The following is a 17,450-nucleotide window of genomic DNA, read 5'->3' as shown; positions in this document are numbered from 1 at the left end:
CAAATTGGTGGGACGGATGCTCCTGGAAAGCAACAAAAATCATGAGAAAAAGGTCTGAATCATCTGTGTTTAAGTTAGAAACTGCAGGGTGCCTCATCAGTAGTAATAATCTCACATCTTCACTCAGCATGAGGGGCCAATTCCTGGGGCCAATGAGATTACAATACCTGGGTAAATGAAAAAGATACTGCTCAGCTACCCAACATGAGGTCATATTAAAAAATTGTATTATGACAGAGAGTTGAAAAGCACAACACTCCATGGCTGACGTTAAAATGCTATGAATGAATGAAATGAGTGAATGAGTGAATGAATGAATGAATGAATGAATGAATGAATATAATGAATGAATGGAAATCAATGCCTGTTTTCCCGTTTCTGATTTTGTGCTCAAATCCAAACTGGAACAAAAACGTGATTATTATCCAATTTTTAGTTTTACTTTGAAAAACGAATGAATGAACTCATGGGATTATTCAGACACATTAACTGACAATAAAACATGTCGGCATGTAAACCCACCGTTAATTCACAGTACAATACATAAATATCATCCAAATGTAAACATAAAGATAAACATAAACCTCCCACAGATAGGAGATAGTCCTAAATGGAACAGCAACAAACATGCAAACATAAACACACAGCCCGTAAGCACATGACCCGATACGCACATCCAGACAAAATATAAAACAAACCAACAAACTAATCTGCATTCATTAGTGCCAAACACTATATATTTTATCCACTTCATAAACCAATAATATAGCAGTCCAAATAGAACAGAGCCTGAGAAAATTATCTTTCATATGTTACTTTTCTCCTCCTACGCCATGCTTTAGAAAGATATTTACAAAATCCTTTTTTCAGCTAGCAAAATATTAATTTACACTGACATTTTGACCATACACACTGCATACAGCGTCCACATGGCCACTAACACTCCCGCAGTTCCTCTTCTCACCAATTCGAACACCCCTCTTTCCCCCCTTCCTCTACCCCACCCTTCACACCCACTGTCTTTCACCTTTTAATATCACATAACAGGCTGACACAATCTCAAACTGGAAGCAGGATTGTTATTTGAAAGCAGCAGAAGGCACCCACTAGCATTGCAAATAATATATTTCACGTGCAGTTATGAAGTGGCGGATGTGTCTCCATGAAGATGCCAAATCAGTTAGAAACATCAAATATAGCATAAGGGGTGGTGCATATCCCCTGCACACCCCTGCAGCAATATGAGTAGCTTTTTTTTTATCATACAATTATATAAACAACAGATTAAAATAGTTAAATAGAGCAATGTGTGAAATTGTTTAATCTCTAACACTCCCTAAGTGGACATCTGGACTCCTTCCAGATCATAAAGGCTTAAAACAAGCCATTATGAAAACCTTGTTATCTATGTTCAATAGTGGCACAGCAAGCACTGAAAACGATGTTTCTTATAGTTTCTAGTGTACACTAACTACCTGGCAGTGCTTTTCAGTATGGAAATCTCTGGGGTTCAGTGTCTAAAGTGACTAAAGTGTGGATCCAGTGTAGCTTCGTAATTTGAAGTACCTTGGTGAAGTCACACCTTATTGGTTTTGGAGGAAATCTGTTCAATGCCAAAACAGATATATCAGCAAGACAATGGCCATTGTAATTAAAGAGGCCCACGGCCAATTAATGTCAAAAATGACACTGAGAGAGACACATGAGATTACACCTTTAATCCTGAGAGAATGGCCGCAGATCTTTAGTGGACAAAAAATGATGTCCTTTTGTGCAGTTGGCACACTTGATCGGGCCTGAGAAAATGTGTGTGTGTGTGTCTGTGTTACCTGTATTAGACATCTTTTGTGTCACCAGACTACATATTTTTCAATACATTTTGCCTTCCTGTGTGCTGCTGTTGAGAACTACTCCAAAGAGAGAGTCATGGATTGAGTTAACATATGTCAATGCTTCTGTTGGCTATGGAGGAGTTCTGGACTTTGGGTATAAAGTTTTGGCAGATAAGTGGTGTATAAGTATGAGGTGTTTAAGCAGGATCAGAACAGAGGTCAAACAAATATACCATACAAAGTAAGAGCCAATTTCCCACAATTCATTTTTATTAATTTTGAAATTTCACAGCCAATGATCACCCTGTAGATTAGAGCAAGTAAAACACCTTGGACAAAAGGCACAACCTCGCTGCTGCAAAGAAACTTCTCATGCTCTTGTGGTGATAGGTTAGCAAGCATCTCAGTCATAAAGCACACACTAACATGTAATAACTGTTTACAGATGGATAGGCCAGCTATGTCATGCAGCCTTAAGAAAAAAATCTATTAACACAGTGCTACTTTGAAAGTTTACTGTTGATGCCTGCTGTGCATGTTTATACAATGTGCCATTGTTGGTAGAGGATCTGGGTAAAATGCACCATTATAATCAGTGGCTGGATCAGTGATTTGGCGATTACACTGTTAAAATAAATAAATAAATAAAAAAATAAAAAAAACACCAAACAGAATTGGCTCCAGAAAATCTAATCAGTGGATTCCTATCACACTACTACTTACGGATGAGGCTAATGAATAAAATTATACAGTGCCAAAATTCTCAATTGGCTGCAATTCCATCACTTTAGAAAAAATATTAATGAGGGGGGGCATTGTGCATTTGTTGGATAGTAGAGAGAGATAGGAAACACAGGGAAAGAGAGTTCACATGCAACAAAGACCACTATCTGGGACTGGACCCAGGACATTATGATCACTTGGCATGTGCTGCACACCACTGAGCCACCAGGACTCCCCCAGACCTCAAGTGGATACCAGCATACACCACACTTACTAAACCTTTTCAAAATAGTGATGGTCCTCTAAAATGAATGAGAGAGATATGGAGGGATGTGATGTTGTGGTCCTTGGTTTGAAACCCCAGTTGAAATTTCCTCCAGTGTAGGTCAAAGTTAGGCTCATTTTCCATATTGGCATTTCACTTTTTGTAATAAAAAATAGCTGTGGATGTTCATGCAACCATTACTGCACAATTAGCTGAAATAAGACTGGTGTTTCCTGCCTTGTAGATGCCATCAATCCCATTTAAAGCAAACTTCACAGATGTGTAGGGAAGTAATTCACAGAGGAGGTTTCTGGAGGAAAGATAAGCATAAAGACATGCAATATTGCAATTTGTTTGTGAATAAGAAGTAGTTCCTGACTGACAGATGTAGGCCTCCTGCTTACTCAATTAATGTGCACGAAAACCTTCACCTGAGAGCTTTGGTTTGTTTACACATGAAGTCTGTACAAAAGGCCAGGTGGGCTGCAGTAATGAGACAACTGTTATTAAAAGAAAAAATGATGAATGATGAAAAAGATGAGAAAAAAGATAAAGGAACTTTTGATGATGTGGAAGCAAAAAGCAAAGCAGGTTACTGATGGAAAGGGAATCTGGACTGCTGGTCATGCTCATGCTAAATAGTGTATGTGCGTGTGCGTGTGTGTGTGTGTGTGTGTGCATGTGCATGTGCTTGAGCCAGGTTCTTGTTATTCAGATCCTGCCCTTGCTAAGGGAGCATGGGAACAGGACATTGTGTCACATCGACACCCCGGACACAACCGTTCCCTAAGTCAGGGGTGTTAAACTGTGATCCTCTGAGGGGTGAGAGTCTGCAGGTTTTCGTCTCAGCTAAAGACCTCATCAGGTGATTTCACTGATCAGTTCCTGAAGCAACCCACCTAGCCCCATGGCTGCTCTGCATACCGGGGAAGCAGGTTCCTACGGTAGCGTAGTGGTTGTCAATCCTGAGCCTCAGGACACAGTCTTGTGAGAAAGAGGAAGCTATCATTTGAATATCTGACGTCACCGCAACCAGTTTGGAGGTGGGTCTGGCACACTTGAGCCCAAAGGGGAGATGATCCAAGTCGGGCGCGATTCAGCACAACTCAGGATGTTTAAACAGGTAATGGAAATACAGATCAACACAGCATGGTTTGACTGAGCACGGCCAAAAGTGCCAATTTGCATTACTAGTAACACATTACAGTAATAACATTACTTTTCCTAGTAACAAGTAGTGTAACAATTAATAATAAAATTTCAATAGTACTATTGCAGTTGCTCCCCCCAAAAAAAGTTGTTACAACCTTACCACACGCACACGCACAGACAAATATACAGAATATACAGGTGCCATATAAAGACAAATGAACTCATTAACCCTGCCAATTAGACAGCAAAGACACACACACACACACACACACACACACACACACACACACACTCACACACTGTGAGAGAGAGAAAGAGAGAGAGAGAGAGAGAGAGAGAGAGAGAGAGCGAAGGAGGGTGTGTGGCCATACATATAGCCTAGAGAACAGTAAATCAGCATAAAGGATCAGCATCTTTCATTCATTTTCATACTAAGCTTACACTGCTCAACAGTACAGACTCATTGTCAGCTGTGCTCCACTTTTCTGTAGTTGAAAAGCAAGTTTAAAAGGAAGTAGTTCAGGGAACAAGGTTGATATGCAAATCAGGTTACTATTAATAGCTATATAGACTGAGGATTTATCCATTTTTGCATCATGTCTACAATGCCATACAAAATGACTTTATTAACTCTCTTTTCCTTATAACAGAAAAGACCATTACCATTTAAACTGGAAAAGCTACATGTTTTAGAATTCCTGTCCCACTCCAACTTCTATAAAAATCATTTGAGTTCAGAAAACCTAGTTCTTGTATGTGAAACTCTTCTAATCATCTAAGACAAGCACTGACCACATACACACAAAAGAGGCAATCAAACCTACTGTAAAATGTTGATGAATGAATTATTGTCAGAATTCAGAAATTAAAGGAATAGTTTACCCCTGAACAAAAAAGGATATTTTCCAAAATACACTAGTTTCTGTGATTTGGTGAGGTATCCAGTCTGTCACAAGCTTCCGTGTCTCCTGTTTCTAATTCCCACCCATCGGGTGCAGACAGATACAGATAGCAGGTGTAATTTGGCACTTAGGTAGTAGTTCCCTAAGAAAATCGCCACCAACAAGGGCTATGGCTATTTGGTCATTCATGGCACTGATTTTGCAAAGAGCTGTTGCAGTTCAGTTTTGTACATATACATTTTTGACAGTTTGAGCTCCACAAAAGTATACTCATCCAGCCCCATTGTACTGGGTTGCTATAGTGGTTACTATAGTAACTTCCTCAGCAGCAAGCCAGCAAGCCGACCAGGGCTTACCTTGAGATATCCCTCCGCCATGCAAATTATCCTTCTGTAGCACTATATTATCTTTGCTTGGAAGTATGGTGGGGTTTTTTTTTGTTGTTTTTTTTTTTTGCACTGAAAAACCATTGCCAAGTTTTGCCTTTGAATTGAGCTGTGGTTGTGGAGCTTGTATTGTGTATGCGACCAAGGCTGGATCAAGGCAAAAATTAAATGAACTTATCCTTTAGAAGAAGAAAAAAAAAACACTCCTGGTGCACTGATGTTTGTGAATATTATTATTCCTGTTCATGTTCTCTCTCACTGTTTTTGAGTCAGCATGTGTGGAAATGGTGTTGCAGTTATAGCAGCGGGTGCCTAATAAGAATGATTCTAAAATCCATCATCCATCCATCATCTATCCTGAAAAGCATGATTCCTACACAAAGGTGCATGGGGGCAGAGAACAGATTAAGATCCTCAAAGTTCACTTGACAACTGAGGAGGCACTGGATGGCAACTTGACCAATGACAACAAATGGGAAGCTTTATATCACTGTGCTAACAACACATTATGTCTGGGCAGTGTTAGCCTCCACACTACAGCACAGAGCCAGTCGAAACAGCTGAGAAGATGAACAGCTGTGATTGCACCAACATCATCAAATACACAGTCCATCTCAAGCTTTGAGGAAGCATCTCAGAGTTTAATTCATTGAGGCAAAATGTTTTCTTTAAGACAGCTCTGGAAGAACATCCGCCACAAAGTTCAAAGTAGCAAATTGGCATCCTTGGATATGATAATCACGCAATGTATTCCTTGGCTTTTTTTTTTTTTTTTTTCAGGTAGGCATGTTGATGTCCACTACTCGGCTTAGCTCTTGCTGCACAGGCATCAGTGTTGCTGTAGCACATCTTGTTGTTATAAAATTAAGGTAAAGAATAGAAAATTGTCTATATAGAGCGATAAACTGGGGTGCTATTTTAAAGGTGGTGACAAAACACAATGTGCCAATGTGCACCACATACATCTGTTATTTTTCTCTTTCCTGGAGCATCTATCCTCACTCCCTCTTCTCACCACTTTTCATCTCATTGTTGCTCTCCACCCTCCATCCACAACACTGTAGAGAGCCTGTATTTGCCCATTCCCGTCTCTCCTTTGTCCCTCCTTCAATCCCACCATTCCTGTTCCCAGCCTCCCAGCCTAGCTGCAACCCTCTCCCCTCCCCCTCCCTCGGTGCTCCATTGTGACTGCTTGGTTCAGCAGCCTCAGCCTCTCCTGCAGTATGCAGCCTTGCCTTACTGTGCAGTCTGAGCCAAACGCAGCACAGCCTCCCATCTGGGCTCAAGGGAGGGGAAGGAAAGCACTTCAAGCTGCAGGCCCAGCCAGGAAAACAAGACAGCACTGAGTACCTTCATGTACTGGCTATGGGAATCAAATGTTCACAGGCATCTATAGATTTGTTTATTTGGAGACAAAATAGACATTTATACCTATTCTCTGTCTCTTTTCTCATCTCCCTCCATCTCAGTTCTCTCTCACATCCCTTGTTTCACTTTAAGTAAACAACATAAATGTGAGTTGAGACCTGCTGATGCTGCAGTTTTCTGATGGGATGGATGGCAACAACATGCACAGCGCTGGCAGGTGCATGGGAACCTGATTTGCAGCTCCTCTTAATGAATCTGAAAACACAGAGTGGAGGGCAAGACCGGAGCACCCTGCTGGCACCATTCTGTCCTTTTCTGATCCAGCTTCCTAAAGCCAGGCCGCTAACATGCAAACTGATGCAAAATGTCAATTTGACATGATCATAGAGTGCATATTACTGTTGCAGTAGATAATCAGTATATTGCAGTCGTAGTCTGATAGTAGAATTCTGCAGTAGTATAATGCCACAAGGTATGGGTCCTTTTTACACAATGTCATGAGACCCTTGTTCTTTATGACCATATATTAGTCCATGTGTCTGAATCTTGCCTGACAAACAAGGCTTAAGTAGCATTCAACTCATCAAAGCCTGCTTACCTGGCAACATAAACGCATTGTACTGTATGTTGCTAAGTTTAAATAAGAGATTTTAAAACATTTTACAAACCAAACGCTGAAAGCACATACTACTACACCAATCTTTATTATGAATTCATTTAAGGAAAATTCAGTGATATGAGGTAGGTTTTCTGCATTGTCATTAATCCTGGATTAATGCCCCCGTCTAAAATCCTTTGATGGCTTCTGAACCGCTACAGTGTTTGACCCATGGTGACTCTTAATTCTCTTTACAGATGTGCTGCTTATCCTAAGAGATTTGGCTTGAATCTATCACAGTTTTAAATCCCATACTCAACTGGCTGCAGAGTCAAATGAAAGCTGCACATATATCAGATCAAATCCATTTATGTAACTGTGTGTCTCATTCTGCAGAGCATATTGCTGAGTTTGCCCATAGTGGAAAGTAGGGTTGCCTTGGGGAGCAAACTTTCATGCAACCAGATATTGTTGCTTTGTACAATAAAACAAATATTGCACAGCCATACATGGTAAGACTGCATTACCACGAGGCATGACATGCAACACATTTAGTGCATGAAGGTTTCAGTTAAAAGAAATACATAAATGTGGCCAAGCAGCATAAAGCAAACAATTTCTGCCCTGGAAAATTATTTTCGCAATGTGAAGGGTCATGCCACTGTTTATAATCATAATAGCGTAAGAATCCAACTCAAAAAGCACTTTATGCATATCAGGGCAGGGTAAGTGAAACTAAATGTTAAAAGCATAGGTTACTGTTTGTTTGTTTTTTTTGGTTCAGCTTTGCAAACCATTGTTAAAAAAAAACTGTAAACATTAATATTGAAAAGATGATCTGAGCCATATTTCACATCACTGGTACAGAGGAACACACACTACATGCACCAGTCATACTCGAGTTATTAAGTTAAGTTATTATTCCTTACTTCCTTCCTTCTGACCTCTTTAGAGTTGCAATAAATTTCTATTGGGCATTCTTGCACAATTTGCAGGATATATCAATAAGGTTTGGGTGCAAAAGCAGCACAAGAATATGCACATATAACAAAAAATCCAATCTATTATGAACTGTCTCCCTCTATTGTTACATACAGCCATCCTCCCTTAAATCCCTCTATTTTCCCATTTTTGCTTTCTCTTACTCTTCCTCAGTTACAGACAATGCCAGGATTGCTGAATACATCTCACCAGTAAGTTAATATCTGAGTGGCCATTACAACATGGAAGGATGACTTATTGTGGTATTAAAACAAGAATGCAGCAATGCACAGGAAGGAACAATATTTATCTCAGATGGCTTTGCAAAGCTATACAGTAATGTCCAAGATTTCTCTACTTCCCGTCTGTAAATTACCCGATCTGAACGAACACTGTGTCCATCCACATCACCACAAGAAACCACATATTACATCATCCATTATATGGCCGGACAGATGCCGACGGTGGTATCCAAAAAGCTGAAGGGGATATAAATAATTGATAACTAGCAGCAACTGTTTTGGAAAAAGGCCTGTTCGTGTACATCTCAGATTCAGCAACGAAACAGCTCATAGTAAGTATGTTGATGACTACAGTATGCTGGTATCAAATGCCTGGTTATGGTTTGTCTGGCTGTGCTTCTTATAACTGAAAAAAGTCTTTGATATAGAGACAAGCATGCCAGCGCTTTATGTGCTTGGGCAGTATATTTCTAACGCTATGTAGCATTCGTTGGGGACTACTTCCTTGTCGTAATTCTACTTAGTGACACACGTTGAAAAGTATCACGGGACAGACCAAATAAACTACCTACCTACCACACTCAGCTCCATCATAATAGCTTGCACTATTATGAATGTTAATACTACGTTTCAAAATCTCCTAAATACTTTTTAATTCTCAGATCAGATCCACATTTATATAATGCCCTTGACAGTTACTGGCAAGCAGTGTCAGCCTACAAGAATTCAATCACGCCCTTGAAACCCTTCCTTTCTACAGGGTCTGCTCACTTCACTAATGCTCACAACCTAATTCCTTGATGCCTCTTTCACACAAATTGACAAAGCAGTGTTTTGGGTGTTTTTTTTTTTTTGTTGTTTTTTTTTGTCTGTTTGTTTGTTTTTAAGTCTACCCATCTCCCATACATGTGACACCCTTTCATTTTCACCCTTAACTCTCTTTTCTATTTTCCCTTTCAAAATTGCTCTGCTGATCGATGGTGCCTGCAGTCCCATCATCATCTCATCTTCATACATTGCCTTATTTTATTACATAACATGGGATTAGCACCGTGACGATTATCCTGTATGGCCAAGTACAAAATGGAACTAAAATGCAGGCCTCCTCTACTGATGGATAACATTAGTCTGCTGCTGACTGTTTCCACTGATGATTCTCCATTTAAATAACAAGCACCCTACCTCAAAATCAATATCAGTGATTAACAGATGCTGTTGTCTAAACCTGCAGCAGCTCCTACTTTACAGAGAACATAGTTTGTTTTATAACATTCTAGTGACTTGTGTTGTTTATCAGAATACTGAAACTCTGTTTTTTTCAAATGCATACTACCCTGATGATGAAGATGAAAAGGATGAGGAGAAAGGAATTAGGATAAAAAAAAAAAGCTCTCCAATAACATGTGGAAAACAAAGCCCAAAACAAAGCAAATATTGAGGACACTGCACTCCTCAGCGGCATCTCTTTTTCTCAAGCTGCCCTGGAACAGTCTATCCAGATAGTTTCATTCCCACATTCCCACAGCTGGATGAAGCTTTTAGTGATCACATGAACTTTCCCTTAATGTACAGCACAATACAGGACCCTGGTCTCAGTCTTTCACTGAGGACAAGAACCTTACACCAATCAGTGGATAACTATTCGTTTGAGAATATGGCTGGCCACATTTCCAGTAATGACGGGTCTGAGATGGGCTATGTTAAGTAAAGTCTGCATAATGTACAAGGTGCGCAGCTGACTTGTAAAGCGGGAGGAGGGGCGATCAAGCCCTTGGATGAAATCGCACAGAATACCAATGCCTTTACTTACCCCTATGGATGAACTGAGTATGTATAGCCTATGTAAGGCTTATGTTTGCCACAGCATCACTCTGTCGGGCATCCATTTGCACCACTCCTACACTCCCACTCAATTATGCATAACGTCAGGTCCCAAAACATCCTATCATGCAAGTGGGCTCTTTTACCCCCAACACTGGAGCCATGGGCATAAATAGCGTGTTTAATAAAATGCGCGAGGAAGTGGACCAGATTTGAACAAACAAGTCACCAAAACATCAAATTGCCTATCCTGAAGCCAAACAGCCTGGACACCAGCTTATCGGCCTACAATGCGGTTCAATTTGATTAGGTGCTCTAGTGAACGTCCTGTAGCCTACGCACAGCAAACATTCAGGGACAGGCGAATGAGGAAAGTGCTTTATGATATTTTGCTGCAGGGTGACTGCAGAATGGAGACAGATGGGGAATGGATGGACAACGTTTTGTGTGGTCAACAGGGCTACTGTTTAACGCCATAATGAAATAGCCTACCCACAGTCTCAGCTATGAAACAACACGCGCGGCTGTGGACTTAACAAAATGTGGTTCATTTTGTCCCTGTCCCTCTTCCACAGCGGCATCGGTACCAGTGGACTTCATTAACCTTCCCTTCCAATCAATATTCATCACCCCACCCTCCAGGCAGCAGGTTCCCGCATCGCATCCACATTAAACAAACCCACCCGACCTTACCATTCCGTGCCAGCTGATGACGATCCGAGTCCGATGACAGTCCTTTTCAAAACATCCCGACGGGAAACATCGCGGTGACCTTTGCTCGAGCCTGAATTTGGTGGCGTGATGATGGAGAAGAAAAACAGGGAAAACAAAACAAAACAAAAAAATACATCGATGAGGAAACAAAAAACAGAGGGGGCTTGCTGATGCTGAATCACTCTCTCCAGCTCACCACCTTGCAACCATTGTGCTGCAAGATGCTGGCTGTACCATTGTGGACCTACCAGAGAGAGGGAGGGAAAAGGAAGGGGGTACAGGGAAACGTGTTGCTATAGCAACCGAAAAGGAGCACATCTGACGTCAAAGCCCGATGAGAGGGAGAGGGGGAGAGATCACATGGAGGCCCTCTCCGGCAGGGAGGGGTGTATGGAGGAGTATATCTCTCTGATCCCGATCCTGTACCGTCCCGCCAGTGCGCTTATGACCGCTGAATGGGAACATGGAGGCGGGCATTTGCCTGCAGGCTGCTCTCACTAAACAGCTCCCATTTACATCTTCTATACAGACCTGCTAATTTAAGGAGTAGGTGGGTAGGCAGGTTATAGGTTGCAGCCAGGTTTTTGCATGCATAATACAGTACTGTGAAGACAAGATGGGATGTGGGACAGATGCACCATGGCTCTCTACTCCTCTGAAAATGGGGTCCCAAACACTGATCACCTGAGGGGCAGGGCCCAAACCAGTATGAAGCACCACCCCCTCACCCCCCCGCCACACACACACACACACACACACACACACACACACACACACACGCATACACACACCCACACACACACCCACACACACACACACACACACACACACACACACACACACACACAATCATACTCATGATACAACCAATAAAATAAAACCAATAAAGCCTGCTTCACTTCATTAGTCTGTGAAAAACCTAAGGATGCAACAACTCCCAAAATGAGAGATGCTAGACTGCAACACTATGGGGACCTCCAAACATATTTTTAAACCTAAGCCTGCATGTATTGCATGTATTATGTATTTGACTGTCTAATTTGCACACCAATTCAATTCAATTCAATTTTATTTATTTATATAGCCCAGAATCACAAATTACAATTTTGTCACAAAGGGCTTTACAGGAAATACAACATCCTCTGTCCTTGGACCCTCACATTGGATGAGGAACAACTCCCTAAAAAATTCCTTTAACTGTCCGTCCCTCCCCAGGACGGACAGACGTGCAATGGGTGTTGTAAGCACAGAAATCAAAACACAGATAGGATATAGTTGGCTATATTGTATAATCCACATTTGCTTTGTTTCTGAAACTGATTTCGTAGGGTCCTAGTTGATCAGTTTTGAATTGCATTTCATTTTATACAGTAATTTTAGTATCTGATCATATTCATCTCATTGGGAGGTCCGACATGCAAGTAACTATATTTCTAGAGCAATATGTAACTTCTTTGAAACTAATTGTGCAAACCACTGTATAAAAATCAGCTGAAATTAGTTTTGAAAGCAATGTGGTCAGGCACCAGAGCTTCCAGGTCGGTCTCATCAGTTGCATCCTCATGGTTCATCTGTTTATTTGCTCCCTTGTCTCCTTTCCTCTGCTGTTTTGTATTTATCCCTCAGTCCTTTTGTTGGTCTTTGCTAACTTGTCTCACTCTGCCACTCTGAATTTCTGCTGCAGCCAAATTTTGATTAAAACAAATAAAAGAAATATTGATTCACTAAGCTACCCACCTTTCTGCATACTGTACAGGAATATTTATTCACTATCCAGCTGGCTAACTGAGTGTCAGAGGCTTGGGTACATTAACTGGAATGGTGACCACTGGACAGATGTTTGCCTACATTACATCCACAAATGAGATTCATCAGATGATAAAGAGCAAAAATCCGTTTGGAAGCACTAATGCTTATTATATGCTATCTCATATTAGGTTATACAGCTACACTTAGCTACCTAGTAGTCCATCAGAAAGCTAACAGTCTAGTTGGTAATTACTGATTTGCATTTAGTTAAACCTAAAATCCCAAATTACCCCTTACTGTTATTAAGAAAAAGTAGTGTGATATCATTATTAACTCCTTTATTAACAATAATTGTGTTATTTTGTTGCATGTATGCAATTATTACCACTCTGTTACCACTATTATTTTGCTACCCATTGGTGGGCAGTCAAAAAAAGCATACGGTAACATTCGCAGATTAAGAATATGAGGGAAAACACAACTTTGATTAAAGGTATTAGCTGGAGACTCATAATTACAGTCTCACAACATGTGCAATTTAATTGTAAATTTGCACTTACACTGATCTGTGTGCTACCTTGTTTGTCTTTAACAGTCATATTGAGCATTTCAGGAGCATGTGTCTGTCCTGCTGGATAAGATGGACTAATGGTAAGTAAATGACCAGGCAAAGGTACAATAGACAGGGTCAAGTGGTGACTAGTGCATAGAGTATACTCATCTCAGGCCCATAGTGGGATAATCTGGGCATATATTTGTTTGAAATTTAAACATCTACATTTGAAATATCTAAATTACCAATAAAAAATACAAAGCCTGGAAGCTGATTGCAAATCAGGCAAAATAGGCAAAAAAAAAGGCCTTTTCAAGTAAAGAGCACCTGCTGTAAGTCAAATATAAGCTGCTCAACAGTAAATGAGAGCAGGACTAAAACAAAATCTATAGCTATATATCCCAGCATCCAATTTTACTCCTGTAACATTTTACTCTATAGCATACTAAAGTAACGCAGTATCACACACCTGTGCTTGGATAAATGTGCTTCTGTTTGTATGTGGAAACATGGCAACACACAGAAAAAGTCTCTCATCACAGTTAGAGCAGAATCTAAGAAGGAGAAAGAGGGACAAGAGGAGGATGGCAAGGAAGAGGTGAATGAGAAGGACAATACTGGAAGACAATCCTTATAGGAGGAAGCTCAAGAGGAGGAGTGAGAGAAAGACAAGGACATGGAATAGGAGGACAAGGAGGAGGAGGAGGAGGAGAAGGAGATGGAAGATAATTTTGAGAAGCACAAAGAAGAGAAGATGGGCATGACAACAAAGAGGAGGAAGAGGATGGACACACATACAAGGTGACTGAAGCGATGAGACAACTGACAAAGAAACTGAGGAAGAATGGGGTATATTCAGAATTTATTTCTGAATACAAATCATTCTTTCTCAGTTTATTTGTCAGTCTTGCATTATGGCATAAGGGAGGACAATAACAATGACAAAGCCAGAGTTATGTTTTCTCTGAGAGCTCACAAAAATTAGTGTATCAGGCATAACTGTCTCTCTTTATAGAGGAAAAAATAACATTATTTATGTGATCAAATAATACATCAAAACATATCTTTTGCGCGTTGGCACTGATATGCACATCACACACATAAAGACTGATGTGCCTTGTTCACCATCAACCGTTTGTAAAGAGCAGCGTGTGATGACAGCTAATCACCACTAGATGGCAAGAGACAGAGCGAGAAATAGCCATCTTTGTGCCTGTGAGGAAGGAAGTACTCAGCAGTGGATTGCTTCCTGACTGCTTGGATGAGAGATCTGCCTGACTCCCAAACAACAAAGGGCCTCTGATGTTGTGTGCCTTCAGAGATACAGGATCTGGCCAATATCTGCTTGGACTGAGAGTTGTTAACTCTTGCACAGCTTATGTGGGGTAGAAATCAAGCGGATGTCCCATAACACCAAATCTAATTCACAGTATACTTAGAAAATATTGTTTTTATTCTGAGGGCCGTGATTCTATCAGATTTTCAACAAGATTTTTAATCAAGTAAATACATGCACTGTCATCGCCTATGCTTTTATGCACACAGTAACCACATTTTCCAAAATATCAAATAAAATTTACAAAAGTGTTATCATCTGCATTTTGTATTTTCTCCAAAGCAAAAATAATAAAGCAGACGGTTAATACACAGCCTACACACCTTAATTTCCCTCCATATCCCACTCCCTCCTAATTTTATGTATAGGGCTTGGGGTGGAATTACAAACCGCGGTTGAAGCCAGCAACCGAGGGATGTATTGCGCATGAGATTTCCCAAATAAATCGGCTGTGCTCCTATATGTCCACAGCAGGCCTGTATTTTACTCCTAGTTGTGTGTGTTACTATAGAGACGCCTCTTGGTTATATGACGGTCCCCCAGCGGAGAGCCAATGGACGGCGAAAGTGAGGTGTCTGGTTACTCCCAGTCAGCCCACGCTAGATGGGCAAAGGGAGGGGTTAGCCAGCTCCTCAGCACTAATGGTAACTTGGTTGCAGTAGAGGAGATAATTTCTTTGTAGTGGCCAACAAACACGACTTTTAAGTAAGTATTTCCGAAACCAGGGAGCCGTTTATTGATTAACCACGACCGCGAGACAACCCGCACGTGCGTTATTATACCAACTTAACATGTAGTGGATTTTTTTTAGAGCAAATTGCGCCGTGGAAAGGTAAACCTGCCGCCTGCTAGCTGTACACTCAAACTCTCCAAGATGTTGCTTTGTGGATGGGATGGCGTCTGGTCTCGTTTGTCTGCGCACTGGTAGCCCGGTCGGAGCACGAACATTTCCACTTCAAGCCCGTTTGTAACCGTACTTGCCCGGTAAGTTTCATTTTGTTTCCCTGTGCTTGAGGAATGAGGAAACTTTGGGATAGCTACGTCTTAAAAGTTTACTGGGACCTTTGCCAACTTGCCAGCGACTCAGCCTGCCAGCTTCCAGGGAAAAATGAGGGGTTTTTTTTGGGCTGTTCTGGCGATGCTTCTTCTCTGTGTTTCGGACAGTGACACATAACAAAAAGTTGGGAAACTAACCTGTTTGATAAAACTTTGTACATTTTGGTCTGAAACGAGGCGAAACGCGTTGTGTGGAATTAACGCAGCCTCGGTGTTTAGCTTATGGTGACGTCGGAGCAGAACATGGGGCATCGCAAGTTTAACCACACCAATAACTGTATTGTAACTTATGGGAGCAATTATGGGAGGAGGTAAGAGTAGCATGGTACAAAAATAAGTGTTTCAGAATGCTTTGATGTTCCTCAGCCTGCGCTTTTTATGAAAGTTAGAGAAAGACGAGACACATGCAGGATCATCTGTACGAAGTAATTGCTTCAGTTGCATTTAAAAAACCTCGCACAAACTCTTGCATGTGCCATAACAGACTGAAGGGTTTATAGTGGTTGTAAGGAGGCAGTATCCTCGCCCTCCCCCTTCATTACCATAGGAAAGTAATAAAGTCACCCAGTGTCAAAGGTCAGTAGGGTTTTGAATAAATGCAATATTCAGTGTTAAAGGTGGGTTGATTGCAGTTAGAAACACAAATTAATCCAAGTCTCTACATCTGGAGTGCCTATTGTGGAGATGTGTGCATCACTGGAAAAAAGGGGGAAAGAAGCAAGTGGGTTGGATTTGAGGTGCTGTGTGCGCTGGGGGGGAGGTGAGATTGGAGTGTGGTTTAGTAAAACCATGCTCAGCATGTCACGGTACTCATGGCAACCCTGTGATTAGCAGGAATGGGGCGGATGAGGTTGATACCAAAATGAGAACTGAGGGCCGTCAGTCCAGAGCAGGGCTGATAATCATGGAATAATCATGGATCTGCTTTTGGCTGGTCCTGACCCTGGCTGCCCTGAAAAACATCAGCAGGCAGCAGGCTTAGTGGTCAGAGAGGCTGTTAATAACTGAAAAGTTTCAGGTTCACTGCAGTGGTCAGTGTCGTATCCATCAGCGCCATCATGTTATCTGTCAGTTCTCCACAAGTCTCACTAGAGAAGCCTGTCAGCTGTGCATTAATTGTTTCAGCTTAAGCTCAGGAAACCCAACCATCAAGTTTTCCTTTTGCAGTTTTGCAGATCTTGTTCTGCAGCAAGGAAGAGCACTCGTTCTGTTTGCAAGGGATAAACTAGGAAGTTCTTTAACTAAGCCTCATTTTGAATTCTTGTAAACTGATAGAATCCAGTTCAGTAGTTTTGTTTTGCTGACAGTGTGCATTTAGAAAACATCAGCCTTTACGTCATCTCAGTTCAGAAGATATTTTGGTCCAGCCCTCTCTAGACCGAGGCTCAAGACTGTGTGTGTTTTGAATTTGAAGCGTTTACTTGCAGGCTGTATGATATGATTCTGGGAATAGAGGTTCACTCAGAGTTTGTTGCTGAATTTTCCTGGCATGAATGACTCCAGAAAGATTTTCACCTCAGCTTTGGCGCAGAGTATCTCTTCTCACCGGCTCCTGGTCCAAATGTCTTTGCCAGCTGAGACCACAGTTTTAATGTTTGGAGGGTATTAATGAATTCCTTCTCATATCATAGAGTTATACTGTTGGAAATTACAGTGGCATCTAGTGTTTTTACAGCTGATTGTTTAAACGTTGCTGCAATAGTTTAAAAGATTTTTGAGGTCGGAAAAAGAATAGATTCAGGGAGAAAGTCGCGTGTTTTTGTCACTGACAC

The 17,450-nt window shown here is 41.2% G+C and overlaps 2 protein-coding genes across 5 annotated transcripts in view; one reads left to right on the top strand and one right to left on the bottom strand.

Moving 5' to 3' along the window:
* mapk10 (mitogen-activated protein kinase 10) overlaps nucleotides 1-11,214 on the bottom strand; it is a 48,078-nt gene extending 36,864 nt beyond the window's left edge. The window contains 1 exon segment of the mRNA XM_030064915.1: nucleotides 10,964-11,214. Within this exon segment, the coding sequence (XP_029920775.1) occupies nucleotides 10,964-10,966 (3 nt within the window). The 5' untranslated portion in view covers nucleotides 10,967-11,214.
* Nucleotides 11,215-15,235: 4,021 nt separating this feature from the next.
* ptpn13 (protein tyrosine phosphatase non-receptor type 13) overlaps nucleotides 15,236-17,450 on the top strand; it is a 68,280-nt gene continuing 66,065 nt past the window's right edge. For 3 of the 4 annotated variants that reach the window (XM_030065243.1, XM_030065242.1, XM_030065239.1), the window contains exon 1: nucleotides 15,253-15,606. The gene's annotated coding sequence lies outside the window, so the exon portion shown is untranslated. Of the gene's footprint in view, nucleotides 15,607-17,450 lie in introns of all 4 variants that reach the window. The other variant, XM_030065240.1, reaches the window with a different exon arrangement.

Source organism: Myripristis murdjan, chromosome 12 (assembly GCF_902150065.1).
Source record: "Myripristis murdjan chromosome 12, fMyrMur1.1, whole genome shotgun sequence".
Taxonomy (NCBI): Eukaryota; Metazoa; Chordata; class Actinopteri; order Holocentriformes; family Holocentridae; genus Myripristis; species Myripristis murdjan.
Note: the sequence above shows the minus strand (reverse complement) of the source record. Positions and strands in the feature narration are given on the sequence as shown.